Genomic DNA, 26,706 nt, shown 5'->3' on the forward strand with positions numbered 1-26,706 from the left:
AACCTGAAAGATATTTTAGGGGAAAGAAAACTTTTGAGGGTATGCCTCAACTCACACTACGTAAAAAGCTGGGTATTCTGCCTATTTATGAGGTTGGTCCTGCAAAGGAGAAACTATTGAAAGAATTTTGATCTAGGATAACTACTCTTTAGCTTCTTAGTTCTTTTCACTGCCAGCAAAAGATTCCCATGTTACTATCAACACACGAGTTCCATTCTAGACAAGGTAAAAAAATCAACAGAGCCAAAGTTAATATACTCCTTTCCCCCAACAGTAACACATGCCACACCTACCACAAGGTAACAGTCCTTTCCTTTATTTGATTTCTGAATTTAAAAAAGTGAAAGTAATCATTAAGTGGTTCAGATAAAAGAAAAGCATCTTTACCTGAGTTACCCGTCAGGGCTACTCTGACCTGCCCTAGCTCCTCCCAGAACACACTTGTGGGTATCTAAAAAACTATTTCCATACTGACTCCATTAAAAGTCATCTCTATCACATGGGTCAACTAACTATGAGAACAATTCTTCTCATACATATTATATGTACACAGGTTCTCACCCACAATTAAGAGCTTTCACTGGAGCATATTTCTCTGTAGAATGGATTCTTTGGGGCCCAATAAGATTGGAGCTTCTAGCAAAGCTGTTTTTCAGACTCATGGTATTTATGGGTTTTTTCATTTATGTGAGTTCCCTGATGTACCACAAGAGCTGATCACTGACAAGTTTTTCTAATCCAGACACCAGTAAGGTCTTTCCTCTAATTTTTTTTTTTTGGGGGGGGGGAGCAAACCCAAGTAAGGCTCTCCAACTAATGCTTTTGCCACACTAAAGACAAATATACAATTTTTCACCAGTATGACTTCTCTGATGGGTAAGAAAGTCAAAGTTCTGTTAGAAGCTTTTTTCACACTTGCTGGGGATTCTCCCCAGGGTGGGTTTTCTGATGTCCAATGAGATGTGCACACTGTCAGAAGCACTGTTGACACTGAAGGCATTTAAAAATGCTTGTTCTCCAGTGTGAATTCTCTTGAAATGAGGAGGGTTGAGCATTGCTAGAAAGCTCTCTCACACACACTGCATCTTAAGGTTTCCCACCTGTATGAATCCTCTTGTGAATGATCAAACTTGAGCTTAGACTAAAGGTTTCCCCAAACTCAGGGCATTTGTAGTTTCTCACTGGAGTGACTGATAATTTTGTTAGGTAGCTCTCTGGGTAAAACATTTCTCACATTTCCTACAATCGCAGGCTCTCTGGTCTCCACTGAAGTCTGAGCTCTAAGGAAAGTCTGAGATTTGCCTAAGTTTCCTCATCTTAATGAGTTCTCTAACATGTAAATACATTGTTTTTTTCCATGGTATTATAACTTCTTGTCTGGTCAAGACATCTGTGAGGCTTCCGATGCATGGGGAGGGCTGAGCTCAAGACCTTTCTCACCCACACTACAGATATATGGTTTTTCACCAATGTGTACTGTCTGATGTTGAAGAAGGGCTGAGCTCTGGTGGAAGCTTTTATCACATACGCTGTATTTATAATGTAGCTCCTCTGTTTGAGTTCTCATTTTCTGCTGGGCAACAAAGTCCATACCTAGGAGAAAGCCACTCTCACACGTAGACCACTGATGTGGTTTCTCCTCCATATGAATTCTCTGATGCACAATAAGGTCAGAGCTACAGCTGAAACTTTTCTCATATTCAAGGCATTTAAAAGTATGAGTATGAGTTGCCTGGTGCCTAATAAGGTTAGCACTCCGAGTAAAACTTCTCATACATTCCAAGCATTTATACGGCTTCTCACCTGTGTGGACTCTCTGGTGCACAATAAGGTCTGATTTCTGGCCAAAGCATTTCTCACAGGCACCACACTTATAGGGCTTCTCTCCTGTATGAACTCTTTTATGTACAATGAAGGCTGAACGGTGTCGGTAACTTTTCTCACACTTATTACATTTGTAGGGCCTTTCACCAGTATGAGTTCTCTGGTGGCTAATAAGATCTGATTTCCCACTAAAGGCTTTTTCACACTCCAGACACTTAAAGGGTTTCTCACCTGTGTGAGTTCTTCGGTGCCTTATGAGGTTTGTACTTCGACTGAAGCATTTATCACACTCACTACATAGATACGGTTTCTCACCTGTATGGCTTCGCTGGTGGACAAGCAGGTCAGAGCTCTGACCAAAATTCTTGTCACAAATGTCACATGTATAGAATTTTTTACCTGCATGTGTTCTCTGGTGTCCTGAAAGGGCTAAGTGGTGCCAAAAACTCTTCTCACATTTGCTGCACTTATAAGGTTTTTCATAATTGTGGATCCTCTGGTGTGAAATAAGATCTGAGCTTTGGATGAAGGTTTTCTCACACATATCACATCTATAATGTTTCTCCCCAGTATGGGTTCTCTCACACATAATAAGAGCTAAGTTTTCACAGAGGTTTTGCTCACGTTCAAGGCACTGGTATATCTGATCATCTAAATGAGGAATCTCATGCACATGAATAAAAATCTTTTTACCCTTCTGAGGGCATACATGTTGTATTTTCCTTTTTTGAGTTCTCTGATTACATCTCTCTTCTGAAATGTACATTTTCTATGGCTCTCAACTAGGGAGTTTTCCACTGGCCTTCTTGACCCATCATTGCCTTCATAGTCATTCTCTTGATCCAAACTTGGAAGATACATCTGTTTCAGGCCTTTCAGTCATGAGCACTTCGCCTCTACAAGTTTCCAGCATCATATACACTTGGTTTTTCCAATCCTGTGAGACAAAGTAGAAATATTATTTATATTTCTATAACAAAAAAAATTCTCAAAATTAAAATCACTGCAGAAAAGATAAAAATTCTATATCAGAGTCCATTAAGTCTTCTAGGTTCTGCATAGATTGAATTCAGTTATTTAGTTTTCCTCTTTGCTAATATAAAACTGAACAGCAATACACATAGGAAACTACCAGTAAGAACTCTTTCATTTATGAACCTGGGTCATCTCAAAACCAGTGCTCTTCTTTCTCCCCTTGCTTCAGCTGAGAAGTCAAGACAGGTCTAATAATTAGAATGCCTCTTGTTGAAGAAAGCAAACCAAAAGGGAGTGTGAATGAATATCTTTGCAGTCCTTTCTGTAAAATGTTTGGAAGGAAGTGGCTAATGACCATTAAAATTCTCATGCCCAGAGAGAGAAAAAGGTTCCTATGACTCTATCATCCCAGCTGTGTGACGTTAGGCAAGCTTCTTAACCATTTTGTGCCTCGTCTCCTCATCTTTAAAATGGATTAATAACAGAAACTACTTTACAGGGTTGAGTTGAATAATAATTACTGTAAATCACTTGGTAAGCATTCTGCGTTAGCTCTTATCATCACTGTCATCATGATAAAGATTAAGATTCTGATTTGGTATGAACATATAAGCACAAACCTTGCTCAAAAAGAGAAATCCTGCATGATCACAGATAAAAGCCTAGGCTTTGAACACAGCTTTTATACTAAGCTTTACTTTGTATAGTGAAGAGCTGTGGAAAAATTTTTTTGTTGTTGTTCTCATTCTGAAGCTTAGAGGGATGCACACATATAAAAACATGTAAGGACTGAGCATCTTAAAAAAATAAGTCCTTACACACAGGAAGGCCATAAGGATATAATTCTTGTAGCATTATGCAAAGGGCTCTCTGCTCAGGCTCCAAATGCTCTCACTCCTCCTGGATAAGGGAGACAACCACATCTTCAAGTGACCAGGAGATTAAAAAGGAGAGAGAGAGAAGAAGAGAGATTTGAGATATGCCTACTCTGGACCTGTTTTCTCTAGGGCTACACCACTAGATAAGTTAAAGATGTCATGGCCAACAGGAAATACACAATCGTAGGCTAAAGCTAATGAAAAAAGTAGGGTTGATTCAAGAGAGAAGTTCAGAGGGAGTAATGAGTCACTATGTTTATCAAATGCCAACAATATACTAAAGAAGAAACATGAGAGACACAAGGGGAGAAGCCATTCTCCATTTCCTTCTCACTTACTCTCTTCAGTGATCTTTTCATATGTTTGACCCTCTTCTCATACATTCAGTACCCCATCCTTCACTTAAGAAGTATAACTGACGATGTTGCTTCCTAGTTTACTAATAAAATGGAAGCAAATAAAACAATAACAGCACACGTGTGCACGAGTGCACACACAAACACACCTCCCCCCCAAAAAAACCCTTCCACATGCTCCCACCACCACATCAACCAATCTCTGTTAAGTGTGGTCATGTACTCCATCTTTCCCTTTATTACCATGGATGACAAACTGTCCCTACTTAGTCTAAGTACAGACTTTCTATCTGTATGCTCAATTCCACCCCCTTTCTTCACCAGGACATCATTCCAGCAACTCTACCCTCTTTCTCCTGTCTTATTTTATTCCTCTCTACCGGATCATTCTAATTAGCAAACTGGCTATTGTCTCTTTTCCAAAAAACAAAAGCACAACCAACAAGAAAACTCTCAGCCACCTCACCATTGAGCTACTGTCCCATTTCTCTGTTCCTCTTTACAGCAAAACTCTTCAAAAGAAATCAATCTGCTTTCTCCAATTCCTGTCTTCCAAGGTTTCCGGAACAAACACCAGTTAGACGTTCACCCTCACCTCTCTACCAAAACTATTCCTGTTAGAAACCTACACACCCCTAAGAAATTTGACTCCTACTTACTACTCTGACTTATTTCCTTGCTCTTCAGTCTCTTTGCACTCCAGTCACCCTGGGTCTTTGCTGTTGCCCAGACATGCCAGATCCACCCCTATTTCAGGATCTTTATATACGCTGAAGTGCTCTTCCTCCAGATATCTTCAAGGCTCCCTCCCTCAATTCATTCAAATCTTTGTTCAACTGTCACATTCTCAGTGAGGCCCATTTCCTATCATCCTGTTCTAAATAATACATGTCCATCCCAGCTGACCTACATAAACAACACTCCCTCTCTCCTTTCCTGTTTTGTTTTTCTCCATAGAATGTAAGGCCCTAAAGGAAAAGGATTTTTTTGTTCATATCATTCACTGCTGTTTCCCCAGCACCTAGGACAGTGCCTAGAGAATAGCAAGTGCTCAAACCTAGAACAGAAGTTCTTATTTGGCATCCATGGACTACTAGATAACGTATGAAACCTTTCAAATTGACTGCTAAATGTTGTTTGGTGTATGTACATTTTTCTGGGGGGAGAGTACACATACAGTTCATTACATTCTCAAGAAGGTCTAGTTTCCAAGAAATTGGATATTGAACTGGTACCTACATATGCACTTGTAAATAAAAACAATATTAAAGCTCATTGAATATAGCATACTAGTAAGTGTAATGGATCAGAACTCAAATGAACACCTGCACTCAGAGAAAACAGTGAGTCCAAAGGATCTAGAAGACACGATACTAACATGGTTATCTCTGTGTAGAGATGATGGATGACTTTCTGTTTCATCAATTTTGCTAACCTGTTTTCTTATTTTCATTCAGCAATTTGTATGCTTTTCCTTGTGAAAGGCACAGAGACTGCTCTTGTAATAAGAAAAAGTTACTTATAAATAGAAAAAGATACACCAAGGCTTCAAATATCAACTCAGACATGTTCTAAAATTTAGTTTAAGGGGATAGGAAAAAGAACTGAATGGGGTGGGAGTAAGTGTAGTTTCTTCAGATTCAAGACATACAGATCCACAAGAAATGTAGCATTGTGACCACAGAGGGAGAGAATGGGAGAAAAATGTGCTGCAAGGCTAACAAGAGTAGGGAAGTCAAATAGTCATTGAGAGAAGGAAGTAGGTATGCTAAACGAAACAGACATACTTTTGTTAAATACAATGACTATGAATCCCACATTTGAAATATTCTATCATATCTCCATGAGCTACTCAACTGTCTTAGAAATTACATTTTTCAGGTGACTTTCATAACGTCACAGAACTCCTTAGACTTCAAGACCATTTCTCTCTGCTCATTTGGTAATGGGTATGCTAGGAAATAAATAGACAAATCTGACCCTTTGAATGACCCTTGCTAGCCAATAAAGTATCTTTAAAATTAGCATGTTTCTGTTCGCATGATATAGGAGAATGAAGACTATTCTATGTAATTACCAAGATGCTGAGTCACAGAGTTCACCCTGTTGATTTCATGCAGTGGGTCTCAGAGTTCTAAGGGACTGCCTGCAATGGCAGGTATCCACAGAAAACACAGCTTTGATTATCCATGCCTCTAAGGAAACAGTTATCGGAAAAACCACTAACAACAATATACAATGTACTAAGCACTGTCACAATCAATCCTCAAAGCCTAAAGTATCCCAAAGAACACTACTCTTATTTTCTTTTACTAAATTCAGTTTACAGAGCTAAGTACCTACTGTCTGCTCTTGCCTTGTAGTCAAAGGAAGTCAACAAAAAGGCTGATCTCCAGATCTACTCCACCCATCATCTGCCTCATCTCAGTTTATGGCAAATTCATCCTTTATTTCCTCAAACCAAAACCTTGGAGTCATCATGCCCTCTTCTCTCGTACCCACAATCAAGCCATCAACAGATTTGTCAGCTCCATTTCAAAACACATCCAGAATCCAACCACTTCTCACCAACTTCTGGTGCTACCACCTTAGTCCAAATCACTCTCATCTCTCACTTGCATTATTATAACAACTTCCTAACTTGCTCTCATCTGTTATGGGCTGAATTGTGTGCCCCACCCCATCTGCCCCAATCCCCATTGGTCACTACCTCAGAATGTGACAGTATTTGGAGATAGAGTCTTTAAAAAAGTAATAAATTTAAAATGAGGCTGTTGGGTGGGCCCTAATACTGTTTGACAGGTGTCCTTATAAGAAGAGATTAGGACATAGAGACACACCAGGGATGCACACCCACAGCAAAGATCATCAGATGACACAGTGGGAAGGTGGCTGGCTATCTGCAAGTCAAGGACAGACCTCAGAAGAAACCTTGATCTTGTACTTCTAGCCTCCATGACTATGAAAAATATATTTTGGTTGTTTAAGTGACCTAGACTATTGTATTTTGTTATGGCAGCCATAGCAAACTAATACACCATCCCTCTACCACTGTCCTTACTACACTTTAATTCACAACCCCACAGCCAGTGTGATGCTGTTAAAACCAAAGCCAGATTATATTCTTCTGTTCTCTTCAATGGCTTCCTTTCCCACTCAGTCCTCCCAATGGCCCAAGAGTCCCCATTTGAGCTGCCCCACCAGTCCCTGTCATTGCCTTTCTGACCTTTCTTCTTGTCTTTGCACATTCTAATACAGCTATAATAGTTTCCTAGCTGTTCCTCATACAAACATACTCCCCTTAGGAACTTAGCCCTTCCTTTCTTCTGCCTACAGCCTTCTCCCTCCAGGTGTGTGCATGGCTTTCTCTTAATTCCTTCAGTGAATATTTTTATAAATATTGCTTCTCAGGGAGGCCTTTCTTGACCACCCGCTTTAAAGTTGGGCATTGCCTACACATCCCAGCATTCCCTAGCCCCCTTTTCTGTTTTATTTTTCTCTACGGCACTTATCACCTTATAAAATACTATATAATTCACTTATTAGTTTATTATATATTGCTAAAATAAGGCAAAGATGTTTGTTTTGTTTGATGCTCTTTCCCTAGTATATATAGTGCCAGGCACACAGCTGGTGCTTAACAAGCACGTGCTAAGTGCATATATGAATTCATATTGAAATTCTATTTCTCTCCTTATCTGGCAAAGAAAAAGGACTGAATGCCACAGGCAATGGGAGCTACTCTGATGCCATTCAGTCTGGGAGAGAAAAAATACATTTCAAAAGACTCAAGAAACTGTAGCTTACCAAGAAATCTGTATGGAAGAAAATGTTCACTTCCTGGTCCTGAGAATTTAGTTTCTCAAGTAAGATAGCATTCTGTAAAGCACAAGGATGAAAAAAGGATAAAAAGCAATAAATGAGAGGATTTGGCACTAGATCATTTACACTCAAAGGACATAAATGGGTAGTTCACCCATTTCTTTCCCCCAAGATAATCGCATAAATTCAATCCTGTACGGGATAACCATAGTCCTAGGTGATCCTATATGACACTTTACAGAAAAGGCAATAATCTACAATCCATCTGCACAATCTATAGCTTCCTTTGGGATTATAACAACATTGAAGGGCCCCTAACACAAACTCTCAGTGGTACAATGAAAAAAGCTAAGGCATCATCTTCTCCACAGGAACTCAGGCTGCCCTGATCCAAATTACAATAGGGACTACAAAGTACACTTGGAACTATAACAAAATCACTACTTTACTACCAGCACCCTTTCTTCCCTAGAAGCCATGCAATCATCACTATTTGGGTTATTCAAAATTTACGACAGCCTAAGTTGATTTATATTTCAGCCAAAAACAACTCAGGAGGCAGTTAACTATGGCACAAAAAGAAGCTAGAAAGCCCAGACTTAACCACTGATTTCTTCCTTCAGAAGCTTTGACATGCCTTATGCTCAGATTACTGAGACTTTCAGTACCCTCAACAACCTTTCTGTTACTGAGGATCAAAAGCAAAAACAGAGCTTCTCAGACCCAAACAATGTAGGACAACATACAACTGAGATTCTCTATGACACTTTGCCCCTAGCTGCTAGTATTAAGATGACATGTTTCATGGTTCTAGTTCCAGGTAACATGGAGTAAATACACACCACCCTTGTTTTCCCACTGTATGCAACTACGACATCTGGACAGAATGCATGGCCCAGCTATTTGAGGACTCTGAAAAGTAAATAGCATGTATATTAGAGAAGACCAGAACTTAAAACATCACCTAGCCAGCAATGAGTTTACTTCTTTTTTTGGTCCCCTTCAGTATCTCCTGGCCTGCATTTAATGCAGTTCAAAACACAGAAGTAAGGGAAATTGCAAAACATAATTCTCAACTGAGACTTTTCAAAAAACCTATGAGCTTCGACACCAATTATTTAAAATGACTTCTCATGGAACTCAGTGGACAGAAAACTAACTTAAATATAGGGGGGAAAAAACCTCACAAAATATCTCTGGAGGAAATACAAAGATCATGGTAAGAAAACAAAGTCTGAGGGGATATAGTGGTGGCTACAGAGATCCAAATCTCTCAATACACCGTTTAAAAGCAATAATTACAGAAAGAAAAACAAGTCTACTACATAAAGCCCACAACATCACCAAATCCCAGTGATATGTCTTTCATATTCTAACCATAAACTATCAATGAGAGCAAGGGCAATCTGGGAATGTGTGGGAAAGAGACCTAGCCATGAGCAAAACTGACCTAAAGCTCACTGACCCACCCTAAGTACAAAAAAAATTAGAGTTCTAATCAGAGGAGGATATAGGGAAGAGACTAAGTGTGCACACAGGACTTGAAGGAGTCAGTCCTGGAAAGGCAACTCTTCAGGAAAAAAGAGAGTAAAAAGGAAGAGAGATGAGCCCTTTGGGAACCACAGAGCAAGGAGAAAAGGAAAAAGGAGAAATTTAATGTCCCTCAAGATGAAGAAAAATTGAATAAAAGGCACAATCTTCACCCCCATTGTCGTCTAAAAATGCCATCCAGTTTAAAAAAAAAATCAACCATAGAACAATGACAAAGGAAGGTGATACTGAATTAGCAATCTTGATAAACATTTTATGATTTGATAAAATAGAAATAATTCGACTAAAAATTAACAGGAGAAGAAAGAGAGAAAAAACAAAGTAAAATAATCTCACTGATTATTGTATTAATGGCAGGTCTTAGTTAAAACTAAAAAAACCAGATAATTAAAGGTTAGATACAAAAATTGAACGAAAGGCATTAAAAAAAATCTAAGTACAAAAGTAGCCATTGTAATAAAAATCAAGCATAAAAAAAATCATGAAAGAGCAGTGAAAACATACCGTGTAGAAAAAACAGGACAAATATAACAAAATGCAACTATGACATAAATAATATGGCAGTGCTGAGACCAAACATCAGCTATATTAATAAATATAAATGAGTTTAAGACACCTATTAAAAGAAAAAGATTTCCACCTTAGCAACTATATGCTAATTACAAGAGACATCTAAAGCAAAGTGATTTAGAAAGGCTAAAATAAAGAGATAGGAAAAGGAACACCAGGCAAACAGAAACTATAAAGTAGGGCTTGTGATCCTCTTATCAGGTGAAGTAGAGTTGAAGTCAGAAAGCATTAAACATAATAAATAACACTTTCTAAATTATAATAAAGTTTATAACAGTCATGATTATCTACTACCAAATTAGAGAAGCCACATTTACAAAGCAAAAACTATAATAGATACAAAGAAACATAGATTAAAAACATTAATAATAGGAGAGCTTAACAAACCACTATTAGGCCTCATGGCCAGCTTAACATCAGCACAGCCATGTTAACCAACTTTCCACCCTCTTCCCCCCGCCCTTTCTCTTTTCAGCTCCAGGAACTGGTCAGCAAAATTCCTCTCCTGGGAAGGGGTAAACATGACCCTTATCTCAAAGGAACATCTTGTGGGCTGTGGTAGCAGGTATTCAGGCTGGGATGGGAGGAATGCTTAGTAATGATAAATATAGCAGTGATACTAATCAGAAGCCTATACCCTAACCAACCAGATGTTATTGGACCACAAGGACTGTGTCACCTTACATACCACTGATTCCAAAATTGCTCATAACTCTACCAGAACCCTCCCTCAAAGTCTTATAAAACCCCTGCTTTCCTGTGTTCAGGGGAACTGATCTGACTCAGTCTCCTCTCCACGCTGGTGGAATAAAGCTTCTTGGCTGAAACAGGACCAGGCGCAGTCTCCCTCTTTTCCGTCTTGCCAAACCTAACAACCACTTCCAGTAAAAGACATACATAATGGACCAAAAGTAAGTAATGATGCAGAAGGCCTAAATAATCTAATTAATAAGTACACCTTGTAGCTTTATATAGAACCTTACACCCTGATAAGAAGGAATACACCTTCTTCTCAAGCAGGAATGAATAATTCACACACAAAAAATCTGTCATATGTTAGGTCATAAAGAAAGCATCAGAACTTCCATAAATGACATATTAACAAGAAATACCCTGCAGTAAAATTAGAAATTTATTAAAATATCAAATAACAAAAAGGCTTCTCAAATGAGGGAAAAAATAAGCTGTTTTAAACAACTCTTCAGTGAAAGGGGAAATAAAAAATTTTTAAAACAGAAATTCTAAATATTCATAATTGAAAATACCACATATTACAATGTATAGAAAATTAAAGCAGTGATCAAATAAATACAGTCTAAAAACATTTTTATCAAAAGAATTAAAATGAAATTTTTAGATCAAAAGCTAAGAAAAAAATAAATCAAAAGAAATAATAAGAATGAAAACTAAGATAAAAGTACAAATCAATGAACCAGAGAACAGAAAAACAATAAACCTAACTATAATCAAAATCCTACTTATTTTGAGAAACTTAAAGAAACAGATAAACCACTAGCTAACTTAAAGAAAAAAAAAAAAAAGGGAGCAAACTCACATTTACAAAATAAGGACAAGGAAAAATAATCACTGAAACAGAAAACACACACACATACCACTTTGCAGATCTTTACACAAAGAAATGTGATTACCTACAAAACAGATTGTTTCCTCAAGAAACATAATTTATCAAAATTGGCCCCATTAGAGATAGAAGGTTTTAAAACATCAATTTGCACAGAATAAATAGAAAAAGTTATCAAGGAACTCTCCCACAAAAAAGCACTAGGCCCAGACTCTCTCACAAGGGAACTGTAACAAACCTGCAAAGAACCAATAAACCCGATGCCTCATGTTTCCCAGAGCATTGAAAAATGACAAAAAACTCCTAATTCTTTGTGAAACAAGAATTAACACTGATAACTAATCCTGATGAAGAGTATAAAAAAATTATGGCCCAATATCACTATCAATATGAGAAATACTAACAAAATCCACACCACATTAAGGAAGTAATAAACCATGATCAAATGGGATTTATTCAAGAAATTCGAAATTGGTTTGATATTAGAAAACCCACTAATATAACACCTCATATTGACAGGTCTATGGAGAAAAACCACAGTTATCTCCATAGATGCTGAAAGAATCAAAACAAATTAACATCCATTTCTGATAAAACACTCAAGAAAGTAGGAATTAATGGATATTTCCTTTTAACATAATAAAATATATGTTCCTTAGTCCTAAAGCCAGCACCTATAATGAGAAACATTAGAGTCATTTTCACTAAGATTAGATCAAGACAAGGGTAGTCAGAATCTCTTCTCTAATTAAATATTGACCTAAAAGTTTTAGTAAGTGCAATTAGAAAAGAGAAATCAATTGGAGATGTAATAATTGAAAAGGAGAAGTAAAACAATTTGGAGATATGACAGCATAACTAGAAAACCGTAGAGAAAACCAATGCTAAAACTGATTCAAACAATGCAATTTCAATTATCATAACAGGATTTCCCACCCTCTTAACAGTCACAGTGGGGGCTACGTTTCTAATACATGAAACTTGGGGACACAATTCAAGCTTCAGTTTAGGGGGGAATTAATTCAATCCATTACAGAAATAATTAAACAATAACTATGTAAAATAAAGAGGAAAACTTTCACACTCCTGAAAGACCCAAAAATGTAATGAAATAAAAATGAAAGACACCTTTTATTCTTAGATAGAACAATACAATATTATAAAGATGTCATTTCCTCATAAGATTTATAAATCTAATACAATCTCAATAAAAATAACAAGCTTCTTTATGGAAGTAGATTAAGGGTTGGCAAACTATGGCCCATAGGCCAATTCTGGCCTGCTGCCTGTTTTTTATAGTTTTACTGAAACGAGGTCACACTCACTCATTAAGGTCCTGTTTATGACTGCTTTCACACTACAAAGCAGAGCTCAGTAATTGTAACAGAGACTATATGGCCTCCAAGGCCTAAAATATATACTTTCTAGCCCTTTAGAAAAATCACTAATGCCTTAGCTACACAAATATTACTCAAGTTCACATGGACAAACCAACATGCAAGAATACCAGGAGGCAAGGGGAAAAAAAAAGCCTTGAGTGTTTATCTCTGAGACATTAAAATAAACTATAAAGCCTCTAATATTAAAACAATTTGGTTCTGATACATGAATAGATTAAAAGATAAGCAGAATAGAATAGAAAGTCCAGAAACAGATACAAGTGCATATAGAAATTTAGCATACAATGAAGATGGTATCTCAAATCACCAGGGCAAAGATGGACTTTTTAATAAATGATGCTAGATCATCAGGGTTGCCATATGAAAATGGATATAATTCGATCTATATCCCATACCATACACCAAAATCAATTCCAAGTTGATCAGGGATCTGAATGAATATACTGAAACCATAAGATACTAGAAGAAAACATGGGTAAAATCCATGTTACTTTATCCTCAGTAAACAGAAAGGTTGTCCATCCATTACATAAGATTGATCATTTGACTAAATATAAAAGCATTTTGCATGAAAAATAAAGTCAAAAGTCAAAGGACAAACTGAGAGAAAATATTTTTAACAATATTTGAGATAAAGGGGTAATATACATAACACATAAAGATCTCTTAAAAATTGAGGGAAAATAATAAAAACCTGATAGAAAAACAGGCAAGACAATTCTCATGCAAAAAAGATAAAAATGTCCCTTAAACATATAAAAATATGTTCAATCTCATTCATAATTAGGCAAATTAAAAGTACATGAAATAACTAGGAATTGAAATGAACTTTAAAGAATATCTATAAGAAAACTACGGCTAAATCATACTTAATGGTAAGAAACTAGAAGCTTTCCAGCTAAGCACAAGAAGAAGGCTACATGTCTCTCTCACCACTCCTTTTCAAGAATGTACTGAAAGTCCCAGATAATTCAAAAAGACAAGAAGAGGAAATAAAAGGTATATAGATTGGGAAGAAAAAAAAATGTCTTTGTTCATAGATGATACACTCATCCATGTAAAAATCTGAAAGAATCAACAAAAATCCTCCTGGAACTAACAAGCAATTATAGTAAGGTTGTAGGATACAAGATTAATACACAAAAGTCAATCACTTTCCTTTATACCAGCAATGAACAAGATGAATTTGAAATTAAAAACACAGTACCATTTACATCAGCACCCCCCAAAATGAAATACTTAAGTATAAACCTAACAAAAATATAAGGAAAACTACAAAACTCTGATAAAATAAATTTAAAAAGGACTAAATAAATGGAGAAATAGTCCACGTTCATGGACAGGAAGACTCAATATTATCAAGAAGTCAGTTCTTTCCAACTTGATCTATGGATTCAATGCAATCCTAATTAAAATCCCAGCAATTTATTTTGTGAATATCGGCAAATTGATACTAAACTTTATATGGAGAGGCAAAAGGCCCACAATAGCCAACACAATATGGAAGGAGAACAAAGTTGAAGGATTGATGCTACCTGACTTCAAGATTTACCATAAAGCTACAGTAATCAAGACAGTGCGGTAATGGCAAAAGAAAGACAAATAGACCAATGCAACAGAATAGAGAAACCCAAAATACACCCACATAAACACAGTCAGTTGATTTTTAACAAAGGAGCAAAGGTAATACAATGGAGAAAAGACAGTCTTTTCAACAAATGGTGCTGAAGTAACTAGGCATCCACATGCAAAAAAAAAACTAGACACAGAACTTACACCCTTCAAAAAATTAACTACCAATGAATTATATAATGGATGAATGGGTAAAGAAAATATGGTACGGAATACTATTCAGCCTTATAAAGAGAAGAAAATCCTATCATTTATGACAACATGGATGAACCCTGCATGACATTATGTTAAATAAAATAAGCCAGGCACAAAAAGACAAATACCATGAGACCTCACTTACATAAGGAGTGTAAAAACATCAAACTCATAGAAATAAAGTGTAAAATGGTGGTTACCAGAGGCTGGGAGGTGAGGGAATTAGGGAGATGTTGGTCAAAGTATACAAAATTTCAGTCAGACAGAAAAAGTTCAAGAGATCTATTATACATCATGGTGACTACAGTTAATAATAATACCCTGTGTATTTGACAATTACTGAGGATATTTTAAGTGTTCTTCTTATAAAAAAGAGATATACAAAGTAATGTAAATGTTAAATAGCTTGATTTAGCCATTCCACAATATATGCATATATCAAAACATCATGTTGTACACCATAAATATATAAATTTTACTTGCCAATTAAAATAAATATTAAAAAAAATGAATCATAGACCTAAATATAATACACAAAAGTATAAAACTCCTAGAAGATAACATAGGAGAAAATCTAGATAACCTTGGATAGAGTGATGTCTATATAGATACAACACCAAAGGCATGATCCGTGGAAGAAAACTGTAAGATGAACTTCATTAAAATTAAAAACTTACGTGGAGTATGCATAAAGCAAACGTACTTCACAGGGCCTGGTTTTCCAAAGCCTTGCAGTTTCAAATATTGACCTTGCAAAGGACAGGAAATTTTCCCCAGGCTATATAGTCTCTGTTGTAGGATAAAGAATTGTAACACAGCAAGGCTGCTGGCTCAAAGACAGACAGGTTACTGATTGATATGTAAAGATACTAGGAAATTGCTGTAAGAAGAGTATTTGCTAAAATCAAGCTTTTGTTGCAAACTGCATTATGGAAGGTCACCTTGCCTGTCTTACTGAATATTACCAGCTTCTATTGTTAAACTTGTTAAATTGTACTTAGCAAAAAACCCACCTATGTTCTCTTCCTGTAAATTCCTGGTCTGGAGAATAAATGCGGGAAGAGAACCCCAATTCGTGGTTAATTTCCCAAATGGAAGGAATGCCTCTATCTTGAGGGTTCTGGGAGATTAACCCCTTTTGGGGGCTTCTCACTGCTCAGAAGAGATGGGCTTTGAGTAATCTTTGGCGGCTCCATCACCCAGGGAAAAGGGGTAACAAGTCCGTGGGAGGCAAAGCAAAAACTTCTGCTCTGCAAAAGACACTGTCAGAGATGAGAAGACAAGCCACAGACTGGGAGAAAATAACTCTAGAAGATATATCTGATAAAGGACTGTTATTCTAAGTATATGAAATAGCCCAAATCTACAAAGTATATATATACACTCATAAAATCCAACAAGAAAACAATTGGATTAAAAAAATGGAAAGGAGACAGGAAAGAAACCTCACCAAAGATATACAGATGGCAAATCAGCATTTGAAAAGCTGCTCAACATCATATTTCATTAAAGAATTTCATTAAGCAATCATCAATGAGATACTCCTACCTGTTCATCAATGGCCAAAATCCAAAACTGACAACATCAAATGCTGATGAGGGTGTGGGGCAAAATGAACTCTAATTCACTGCTGGTGGGAAGACAAAATGGTACAACCACTTTGGAAGACAGTTTGGCAGTTTCTTACAAAACTAAACACACTCTTAACATACAACCCAGCGATCACACTCCTTGAAAATTCATGTCCACATAAAAACCTGCACAAAAATGGTTAAAGTAGCTTTATTCATAACTGCCAAAACCTGAAAGAAACGAAGATGTCCTTTAGCAGGTGAATGGATAAGTAAAGTGGGTACATCCAGACAATGGGATATTAGTGAGTGCTAAAAAGAAATGAGCTATAAAGCCATGAAAAGACACAGAGGAACCTTAAATGCATACTACTAAGTAAAAGAAGCCAATCTAAAAAAGCTACATATTGTATGTTCAAACTATATAACATTTTGGAAAAGGCAAAACTACGATGTCAATAAAAAAGATCAATGGTTGCCAGGAGTTAATGAGGAGGTAGGAACAAACAGGTGGAGCACAGAGGACTTGCAGGGCAATAAACTTCTCTGTATGATACTATAAACAGTGCACATGTTTTTATACATTTGTCAAAACCCACAGAATGTACAACATAAAGAGTATACCCTCGGTGCTGTAACACTGAGGTCAAGGGTTCCGATCCCTGAACCGGCCAGCTGCAAAGAGAAAAAAAAAAAAGAAGGGTAAACCCTAATGTAAACTATGGAGTTTGGTTGATAATGATGTGTCAACATAGGATAACCAACTGTAACAAAAATACCACTCTGGTGTGGGATGTTGATAGTGGGGGACCCTGTGCTGTGTGTGTTTGGGGGGAAGGGGACATATGAGAACTCTCTCTACTCTTTGTTTAATTTTGCCATGAGCCTAAAAGTGCTCTAAAAAAATAGTCTATTAAAAGAATGACATCATTAAAAAAATTACATGAAATACCATTTTTCACCAATCAATGGTGACATACATCAAAAGTTATGACAATGCATTTTGTTGTTAAGATTAGGGAAACAGACACATTCATAGGTTGCTATAAGAAATGCACATTGGTATGACCTCTCCGGAGGGAAATGTGGCAATACAGAACAAAACCAGATATGCATTTACATTTGACTCAGCAATCCCATTTCTAGAAATTGACTCTGAAGATACCTCTAATAATATGAAAATAAACATGCATAAAGTTATTCACTGTAGCAATGTTAATATAATTAGAAAATATTTAAAACAATATAAATGCCTATATGTAAGAAAGTGGTTGAATAAACTATGGTATATCCACATACTTATATAATAAAGCACTATGTAGCTGTAAAAGAGGGGCATCTTTGTGAACTGATGTGCAGTTATTTCCAGGATAGATTGTAAATTTTAAAAAGCAAAGTGTAAAAAAGTGTGCTACATTTTGTGTAAGAAAGTAGAAACAAAAAACTATGGCATGTATTTATCCATTTGGCCAAAAAGAGATTCAGAAAAGATAAACAAGAAACTAATGAGTTTGGTTATCATCACAAGATAGGTGAAAATGGGACTGAAAGGACAAGAAAATGGAACTGGTATAAAAGGGTGGAGGAAGGGTCACATTTCTTTAAGCATACGTTTTCGTACACATACACTCTTCCTTTTAGAACTATGTTACGTTTTACATATGCAATAAATGAATAAACTGAAGAGATAAAATGGGAGAGAAAAGCATAAAATGCAATACAAACAAAACAAATGAGTTTGTTTCAAATGAATAACATAAACACGCAGCAGAGGATAAAAACTCAACTCTTTAACACAGTATTGAGACTACAAAACTCAAACTAAAGATAAAAGGAACTATAAACAATTACTGAATTCTAATTAGTAGGGTATTTTCCACCCATACTGGTACACTACTTAATGTGTCTCCTAGGATTGAACAAATAACATAGTGCGAATAATGGTACCTAGATTCCCCACTATCAGAGGAGGATGTTACAAACATAGGAAAGGAAAAGGTTAAATAGAATGAACTGTAAGATTTAACTGGAATTACAAATATCAGTAGGAAGTCAAGGTTTTAAAGCATACATAAAGAAAACAGAAATGTGCATGTGTGAACTCTGTGTTTTTTTCCCAGTAATGTCAGCTGAGAAGTCATAAAAATAATCAAATCCTAGTAGTAATGAACATACTGAGCACCCAGATCTTAGCTGCTAAGACTATTCTCCATTGAAGGAATCAGAACTCCTTGGAGAAATGGCTAATTCCAAGGTTTGGAAAGTACAAGATGAGCCTGGAACATCCTGTTATGCCAGAAAGAAAGGAAGTGCTCAAAAAGTGGTTAACAATATGCCAAAAGGACATAGAGAGCGAGATGAAGGGGCTGCCAACGTACGAATATCAAAATAAATAATAATAATAAATTAGTAACACAACAAGAGCCCATGAATCTGTACTCATAAGAAAAAAGGGAATAAAGAAAGGGAGAAGAAAAAATGTTTTCCTACATATGAAAAGCCAACAATTAAATGTAGAAGCAATGATGAAGTTTTTAAAAATACCACGCCTGATCAAAAGAAGAGTACTGTTTCGGGCAAAAATCTAGTAAGAGAAAAGTTTTATGAGAATCAAGATATTTACACAATCTGAAAGTATCTCTGCCTAGATATTTAATAATTAGAAAGGCAAAAAGAGTAAATTCACAGTATAGAAACCTGGAAGACACAAGCTTAAACAAGCAATCAAAGTTAACACTGTCCGTAAGGAGAGAAAGCAACATCATGGGCTTCCTAATATGATGTGAAGAGAATATAACATCGCTTCTGTGGTATCTTGGCAAAAATGTATAACCAGAATAGAATCATGATGAAACATCAGATAAACCCAAATTGAGGGAAACTACCAAATAAATAACTTAAACTCTTCAAAAAATGTCAGTTTTGAAAGACAAAGTCTGAGAATATGTTTCACAATAGAAAAGACACTATAATTAAATAAAATGAGTGATGTTGGATTGGATCTTGGACCATTAAAAACTTTATTTTTCTTTTGCTATAAAAGACATTAGTGGAACAACTGGCTAAGCTTGCATAAGATTTAGAGATTAGATAATAGTACTGCATGAATATTAATTTCATGACTCTGATAACCATAGAGACTGGCTGGCTAGTTCAGGGGATCTGAACCTGTGACCTTGGTGTTATAACACTGTGCTCTAACCAACTGAGCTAACTGGCCAGCCCCTTTTGACTCTGATAATTATAATGGTAATTTAAAAGAATATCTTTCTTTTTAGGAAATACATTGAGTATTTAAGACAGGCTTTCTCAACTAGAGTTCTGGAGATAATTAAATCATACAGAAAATGTATCTGAGTAACTATTTTCTCAATTCTCCCAAGGAAAGTATATAGCTAGTAGCACTGTACATGCATAAGAAAAAAATTAATTTATTACATACTGTAAGTGGATTGAATTATGTTCCCCCAAAACTCACTGAAGCTTGAATCGTGTTCCCCAAGTTTTATGTATTAGAAACTTAGCTACTACTTTGACTGATACGAGGGTGGGAAATCCTATTATGGTAATTGAAAGGTGGAGCCTTGAGGAAGTGATTGGATTATAGGACTATACAGTAGTGAACAGATTAAAAATGGTGGTCAGGCGAGTGGTTCTGAGGGCTTTAAAAGAAGAGGACAGTCTGTCTTTCTTTCTTGCTCTCTCTGCTTCTATCGTCTTGCAATGTGAGACCGCTGGGTCACTGTCACCACCACCAGACGGACTTTGGACTTCTCAGACTCAGAAACCGTAAGCAATAAATTTCATTTTCTTTATAAATTACCCAGTTCCAAGTAGTTTGCTATAAATAACAAAAATGGACTAATACACATACCTTAGGACTTCAGGGCTTATTTCTCTCAGTTGCAGAAAAGGCATTATGTCTACAACTTACTCTCAAGTGGTTCAGAAAAATATTTACATATACGCATGTGTGTGTATGAATATATAAAGAGATGCACAGAATCATAAAGGAAACATGGGTAAAATGTTAACATTTATGGAATATGGGTAAAGGGTATATGGGCATTCTCTGTACTATTTTGCAATTTTTTGTGTCTTAAATGATTTCAAAATTAAAAGGTATTTTCACAATGGAATACTATTCAGCCATAAAAAAGAATGAAATCTTGTCATTTGCAGTGACATGGATGAGCTTGGAGGATATAATGTTAAGTGAAGTAAGCCAGGAACAGAGAAATATCACATGTTCTCACTCATATGTGGAAGCTAAGAAAGTTGGTCACATAGAAAGTAGAGAGTAGAATGGTTTTTATCTGAGGCTGGAAAGGGTAGAGGGGAGGGAGCATTGTGAGAGGTTGGTTAATATATACAAAAAGACAGGAGAAATAATCTCTAGTGTTCTATTGCACTGTAGGGTGACTATAATTACCAAGAATTTATTACAGAGTTTCAAATAGCTAGAAGAGAGGATTTTGAATGTTTACAACACAAAGAAATGATAAATGTTTAAGGTAATGAAAAAAATCAGTGGTTGCCAGGATTTCAGGGGATGAGAGAAGGAGGAAAGGAGGGATGAACAGGTGGAACACAGAATTTTTAGGGCAGCAAAACAGTTTGTATGACATTGTAATGGTTAATACATGACATTATGCATTAGGAAAAACCCATAGAAGTGTACAACACAGAGGAAACCCTAATATAATAGTATTTCAATACTGATTCACAATTGTAACAAATGTATCACACTAATGTAACATGTCAATAATAGGAGAAACTGTAATGTGGATGGGGGGAGGGTATGGGAACTATCTCTACTTTCTGCTCAATTTCTCTATAAAACTAAAACTGCTATAATAATAAAGGAAAAAATAAAGGTATTTTATTTTGGTTTTTAAAAAACATGGTGGCTGAAGATTGGTATATAATGGTATTCAAAACTGAAAGTTTAAGCTCTGGACTCAGATTTTGGTTCAAATTCCCACTCTGCTCTTTCATAGCTGTGAGAACTTGGATAAGTTACTTTCTTTCACCTTCAATTTCCCTTTTGATAAAATAGGGAAGATATAATTAGGTGCCTCACAGAGTTGCTACAACTGCGGAAACACTATTGGTAATAGACTAAGCTCAATGCCCAGGTCGCAGTAGATGCTCAATAAATGATAGGTTCTATTATTTCCTTAAATTACATCTTCACATGCACAAAACCACTAACACATATTGAGCCCATCCTCTGTGCTTGAGTCTTGTACAAAGCCTTGCTCAAAATCCATTTAAAATAATTAACTACATAAAAACACTCAGCCAGTTAACAGTTAATGTAAAGATAATGCAAACACCAGAAAAAAACTTATGAAGAAATGTTAGAAGGAAAGGAAGAATACCAACTCAAAATTACAACTAAGTAAAGATATGCAGGCATACAGACAAAGAGCTGGTATAAGAAGGTGGGTTTATGGGAGTTTTGTCTTTTAAAATGTGTGTTAAAATGTATAGTATTGCTAAGTTCAAAAGTAGAGTAGAGGGCTGGCCTGTGACTCACTTGGGAGAGTGTGGTGCTGATAACACCAAGGCCATGGGTTTGGATCCCTTTATAGGGATGGCTGGTTAGCTCACTTGGGAGAGCATGGTGCTGACAACACCAAGTCAGGGGTTAAGATCCCCTTACCCGTCACCTTTAAAAAAAAATAATAAGGAGAGTAGAGCGGAAATGCAGGATTCTGAGGTTGGTTACAGCCTGGCAAATCAATCAGACTATTCTCTAAAGTTATCAAGGCCAAGGTATCATATTTGCCCTAAACAGGCTATAAAGTGCAGAGCACTAAGAAAAAAAAAAAAAAATCAGAAAAAATAAGGACATCATTTTCTTATTCATATCTAAGTCTTTTAGATGTTGGCACCTAGAAAATAAATTTAGTCTGGTTGTCAAACCTCAAAGTAATCCATAACACTTTCCTACTTTAAAATACTCTGTCTCCTATCACATGCAGAATAAAAACCAACGTTTTTACTGCCCTACATAATGTGGCACCTTTGCTATCTTCACCCTCACAGGCCACCTCAGAGTTCTGTACTTGTTCCTTCTGCCTAGAATGTTCTTCCCCCATGCAGCTGGCTCCTTTATTTGACTCATGTCTCTGCCTGAAAATTACTTCCTCAAAACAAAACACACCGACTACTTTATCTAAAATAGCCTGTGTCCTCTTATTCCACTCTCCATAACCCTTCTCACCATTTAACTTTTTGGTAAATAGTTTGTATTTGTTCATTTGCTTGTGTCTCCCACTAGAATTCAACTTCTATTAGGATTAGGACTTAGTCTTTTATTTACTGCAATATTCCTAGCATCTAGAATACATTTTTTGAATGAAAAATATGAACAAATAAATATAAGAAAGAAAAAGGGCCATCGTCATCCTTGAAGCCCCAGCAGCAATACATCAGGCTAGGCCAATAGACCTGGTTGGTCCATCTGGCAAACCCAATGCACCCTTCAGGTCTTAGCTCCATGGTACCCTCCTCTAGGACACTTCTCTTTCCCCCTCCTAGGACTGATACTCTTTCATGCCTAGCGTCAGAAGGCACAGAAAAAGCAGACAGGCTGAGTCACAGAACTTCAGAGCTCAAAGTTACCCTTACAGTTAAAAAATGCATAGAACAATCAGACAAAGTCAAATCTGTTTCTTAGATAATGCTCACTGTATAGGCCCTAGGCTAGGGATTACCTCATTTATTTTTCATTACATGGATTATCTCATTTAATCCTCCCAAGAACACTGTAAAATAGGCACAAATACCAATGTTTGCACCTTACAGACAGAAAACCTGATGCTCAGCACCACATACTGCACACAGGTACTGATACTCAATGCTGTACCCCACAGATATATACAATCAGTTATGTTTCAATGGAAAAAAAAAGAAAACCCGATGCTTAGACAGTTTAATTACTCAAGATCTCACAGCAAATAAGTAGCAGAGCTAGGATTTAAATATCCATATTCTGATTCCAGAGCCTGCCTAAGCATTGAGCATACTGGCTCCTTTGTGCTGCAAGTCAATCAAGAAGCAATTACTGCAAGCCTATTGCAAATATGCATGTATGTCGAAATAGAAAATAAACTAGGATCAGGCCTAGTTTTATCATTCTGCTACCTCAGGAGCTAAGAAAGGGCCATTCCCTTTTTCCATGTATCTTCTCCCATCCCTTCCTGTCCTCCAACACCCTTCCCCCTCCCAGACTACCCCCTCCCACCCAGTCCACATTTATATAGAATCATAGAGCCAGGTATCCTACTCACCACAACAAAAAAGGTTCCACACTGTCTTTCTTTTGGTTGGCTGTAAAAGGTCTCTAGTCCAGAACCATTCACAACAATAAATTCTTCCCTCTCCTGTAGGAAAAAAAATCAATACTGTTGAAGACGACTTTGTGAAATTTTTCTACAGCTGGTCACCTAAATATTGGTCCCATTTACTTTCCAGTCTGTTCAGCAACCTTCAACCGTATCTTACCTCTTCCAACCTTTGCTTACATTGTTCCTCCTGCAAGAAGTACCTGCCACTGGTAGCCATCAGTTTCTTCCCGACCAACTCTAAACAAAATATCAAGAATCCTTTTGGATAATGACTAACTTTAACTTCATAACAAAGCCCTAGCCCTGTTTCTCTTATTTGTTTGTTTTAATTTTTTTCCTTCTATTAATTGTTTTTGTTTGCATTATCTCAACTTCTAAGGTCAAGGACCCATTCTTCTACCACTACGAACCTCAAGGTGCACGTGATAAGTGTATAGAACACAAAGTTATATATAACGCAGGTTTCCAAAATGAAATGGTTATGGAATGATTAAACAAACCGGATTCTTCTGCATATACATATTAAGACTACAATATAACTAATCTCTGTATTGAAGATGGGGAAAAACTCTATTCAACGTCCTTGGATTTTTTTCCCCGACATATATATATTAAAGATATATATTGCTTAGAAAAGAGCCTTGCAGCGTTTACTATCATTTCCAGGAATGAACCCACGAAGCTTCTCTTTCAACTTTTCATTGACCTTCTTTCAGATCTCCGTTCGCCGTCAAGGGGGCCTAGACCCCGCGCGGTGTCCAGGAACAGTGGCTGCTCCCACCCGGCCGGGGTCTCCAGTCCCGCCCGCTCCGCCCCCATCCCTGGGCCCCGAAGGCCGCGCCCCTCCCAGGCCCCGAGGGCCGCGCTTACCCAAGCAGCCGCCGGCACCGCCCCTCGGCCTGGAGACAGAGCTTCCGGTTACTCCCCGGACACTAGAATCCGGACAGTAGTTTCTCGGCGGCCGCAGACTCCGCGGCGCTGGATTTAAGGGCCCAACTTCGCGAAGGGAAGGAAAGCGAACACGGGGGAATGACGAGAGCTAGGGGGAAATCCTCCTGAGCGGCTAGGCGAGGGGAATTTGGGCCAGGCCGCCCGCTAGGAGCTTTACGGGCCGACGAGGCCGGCTACGCGACCCTTTCAGCCGGGCTGGGAAGCCGCCGGCGCAGCCCCACCCCCGCCAGTCACATGATCGTCCGGCTCTGGCGACTGAGGCGCTCCACCCCCGACCTCTGCGCCAATAGGGACTGAGCTTCTGGAAGAGGGCGGGGCCCGGGAGCGCCTGCGCTCAAGGGGCCCTCAGCGCGTCGAGGCGGAGCGGACTGCACCTACATAGTGGAAAGCCGGTCATAGAGGGGACCTTCGCCGGCTTCCTAAGAAGAAACACGACAGTGACTTCGTAGTTTATATTACAGTTTCCGACTTGTTCTCTTTCCCCAAGGCTGTTAAATAGGACTCGAGCCAGGAGTAGCGTCACAGAGATGGGTGCCGCCGACCCTGAGAAAAACACCCCGAAAGATGTGGAAGAGATGGAGGATCCCGAAGCACAGCAGAAGCGCTCAGTCACCCACTGAAGATGTGGCCAGCGAGGTGGTTGAAATGCTTTGAAAGGGGGATAGTGGTGGACTTGTGTGGGTGGAGAAAGCAGCGGGAGAAAGTGATGTTGGAGAATCTCAGTCTTTTCTAATTACGTTTCTGGGCTGGAATCGTCTATGAGTAATCGCCTATGTGTGGGCTGGTGGAGAACTGAGATTTTCTTCAGGGTGAACAGTATATATTCTCCCGACTCAGTTGCTCAATGAAAAAAAGTTTTTAAAAGCCCTCAGACATCGGGCCGGCCCGTGGCTCACTTGGGAGAGTGTGGTGCTGATAACACCAAGGCCACGGGCTCGCCTGACAACACCAAGTCAAGGGTTAAGATTCCCTTACTGGCCATCTTTAAAAAAAAAAAAAGCCCTCAGACATCAAGAGGGAAGAATGAGTATTAGGTATATAGAATAAAGCCTGGGCAGTGGGGCCAAGGGCTTGAATTGTGAGTGAAGTGCTGGGGTTAGTGAGTTGAGAGGTGGTGAGATCATCGTCAGGGTCACGTGTTAAAGGTTAACTAATCATGTTCCTGCTTCTGGAATTCTTTCTCCTAGGAGCCCTAACTTATTTTAGTTTCATGTTTATTTTTGATGAAAACTGAGTAAAGCCAAAATATTACCTCCAGGGTCGTCTTAATACTTAAAATAATAGCTTTTAATAACTTTTGAGTGTATGGTGTGTACTAAACACTGTTCAATCACTTTACATGTATTATTTCATTCAGTTGTAACAAAAATTGTATGAGATGTATATTATAGTCACACGCTGCTTAACACCGTTTGGGTCAATACTGGACTGCATATAAGACATTTACATAAGATTATAATACCCTATTTTTACTGTTCATTTTCTATGCTTAGATGCACAAATACCATTGCGTTATAATTGCCTACGGTATTCAGTAGAGTAACGTGCTGTACAGATTTGTAGCCTAAGAGCCGTAGGCTATCCCATATAACCTACCCGTGTGTTGGGCTATACCATGTAGGTTTGTGTAAGCACACTCTATGATATTCATACAATGATGAAATCGCCTAATGAGGCATTACTCAGAATGTATCCTGGTTAAGTGACTCAGGACTGTATTATTTTAGGAGGAAACTGGTGCACAAAGAGATTAAGTAACTTGCTTAAGATCACATATTTAGCTGAATGAAGCTGAAATATGAACAATCTGATATCAGGTACTATGCTTACAACTGCTGTACTTATGTCTACCTCAATAGTGGTGAGTGTACTAGAATAAAAATTAAACAAACTGGATTCTCATTCCTACACTGCATATAAGAAGGTCTGAATAAGTGTTGAATTGAACTCTTCAACCTTTTCTTTCAAGAGACATTGGCCCCAGCAAAGTACTCATTTTATTTATTGTTTTATTCACTTAAACATTTATCGAGCACTTCCA

At 37.6% G+C, this 26,706-nt stretch overlaps 1 protein-coding gene across 8 annotated transcripts; it reads right to left on the minus strand.

Moving 5' to 3' along the window:
- Nucleotides 1–300: 300 nt before the first annotated feature.
- ZNF322 (zinc finger protein 322) lies at nt 301–24,901 on the minus strand. Of its 8 annotated transcripts, XM_063097620.1 has the most exons (6): nt 24,421–24,501; nt 23,872–23,951; nt 23,658–23,750; nt 16,981–17,031; nt 7,841–7,912; nt 2,590–2,761 (listed from the first exon to the last, which is right to left on the minus strand). In XM_063097620.1, the coding sequence occupies exons 2-6, from the start codon at nt 23,929–23,931 to the stop codon at nt 2,654–2,656; spliced, it is 384 nt and encodes a 127-aa protein (XP_062953690.1). In that variant the 5' UTR covers nt 23,932–23,951; nt 24,421–24,501; the 3' UTR covers nt 2,590–2,653. The 8 variants fall into 8 exon arrangements, with proteins under 8 accessions (XP_062953688.1, XP_062953689.1, XP_062953687.1 ...); XM_063097618.1 differs by lacking the exons at nt 23,872–23,951; nt 24,421–24,501 and adding an exon at nt 24,585–24,901 and having other exon boundaries at nt 301–2,761; XM_063097621.1 differs by lacking the exon at nt 16,981–17,031.
- Nucleotides 24,902–26,706: the final 1,805 nt, after the last annotated feature.

The sequence above is a fragment of the Cynocephalus volans genome, chromosome 5, assembly GCF_027409185.1.
Source record: "Cynocephalus volans isolate mCynVol1 chromosome 5, mCynVol1.pri, whole genome shotgun sequence".
NCBI lineage: Eukaryota > Metazoa > Chordata > Mammalia > Dermoptera > Cynocephalidae > Cynocephalus > Cynocephalus volans.

Excerpts from the sequence above, each read along its gene's own strand:
- ZNF322 (XM_063097615.1), bottom strand. The coding sequence starts at position 2,590 with ATGTACATTTCAGAAGAGAGATGTAATCAGAGAACTCAAAAAAGGAAA.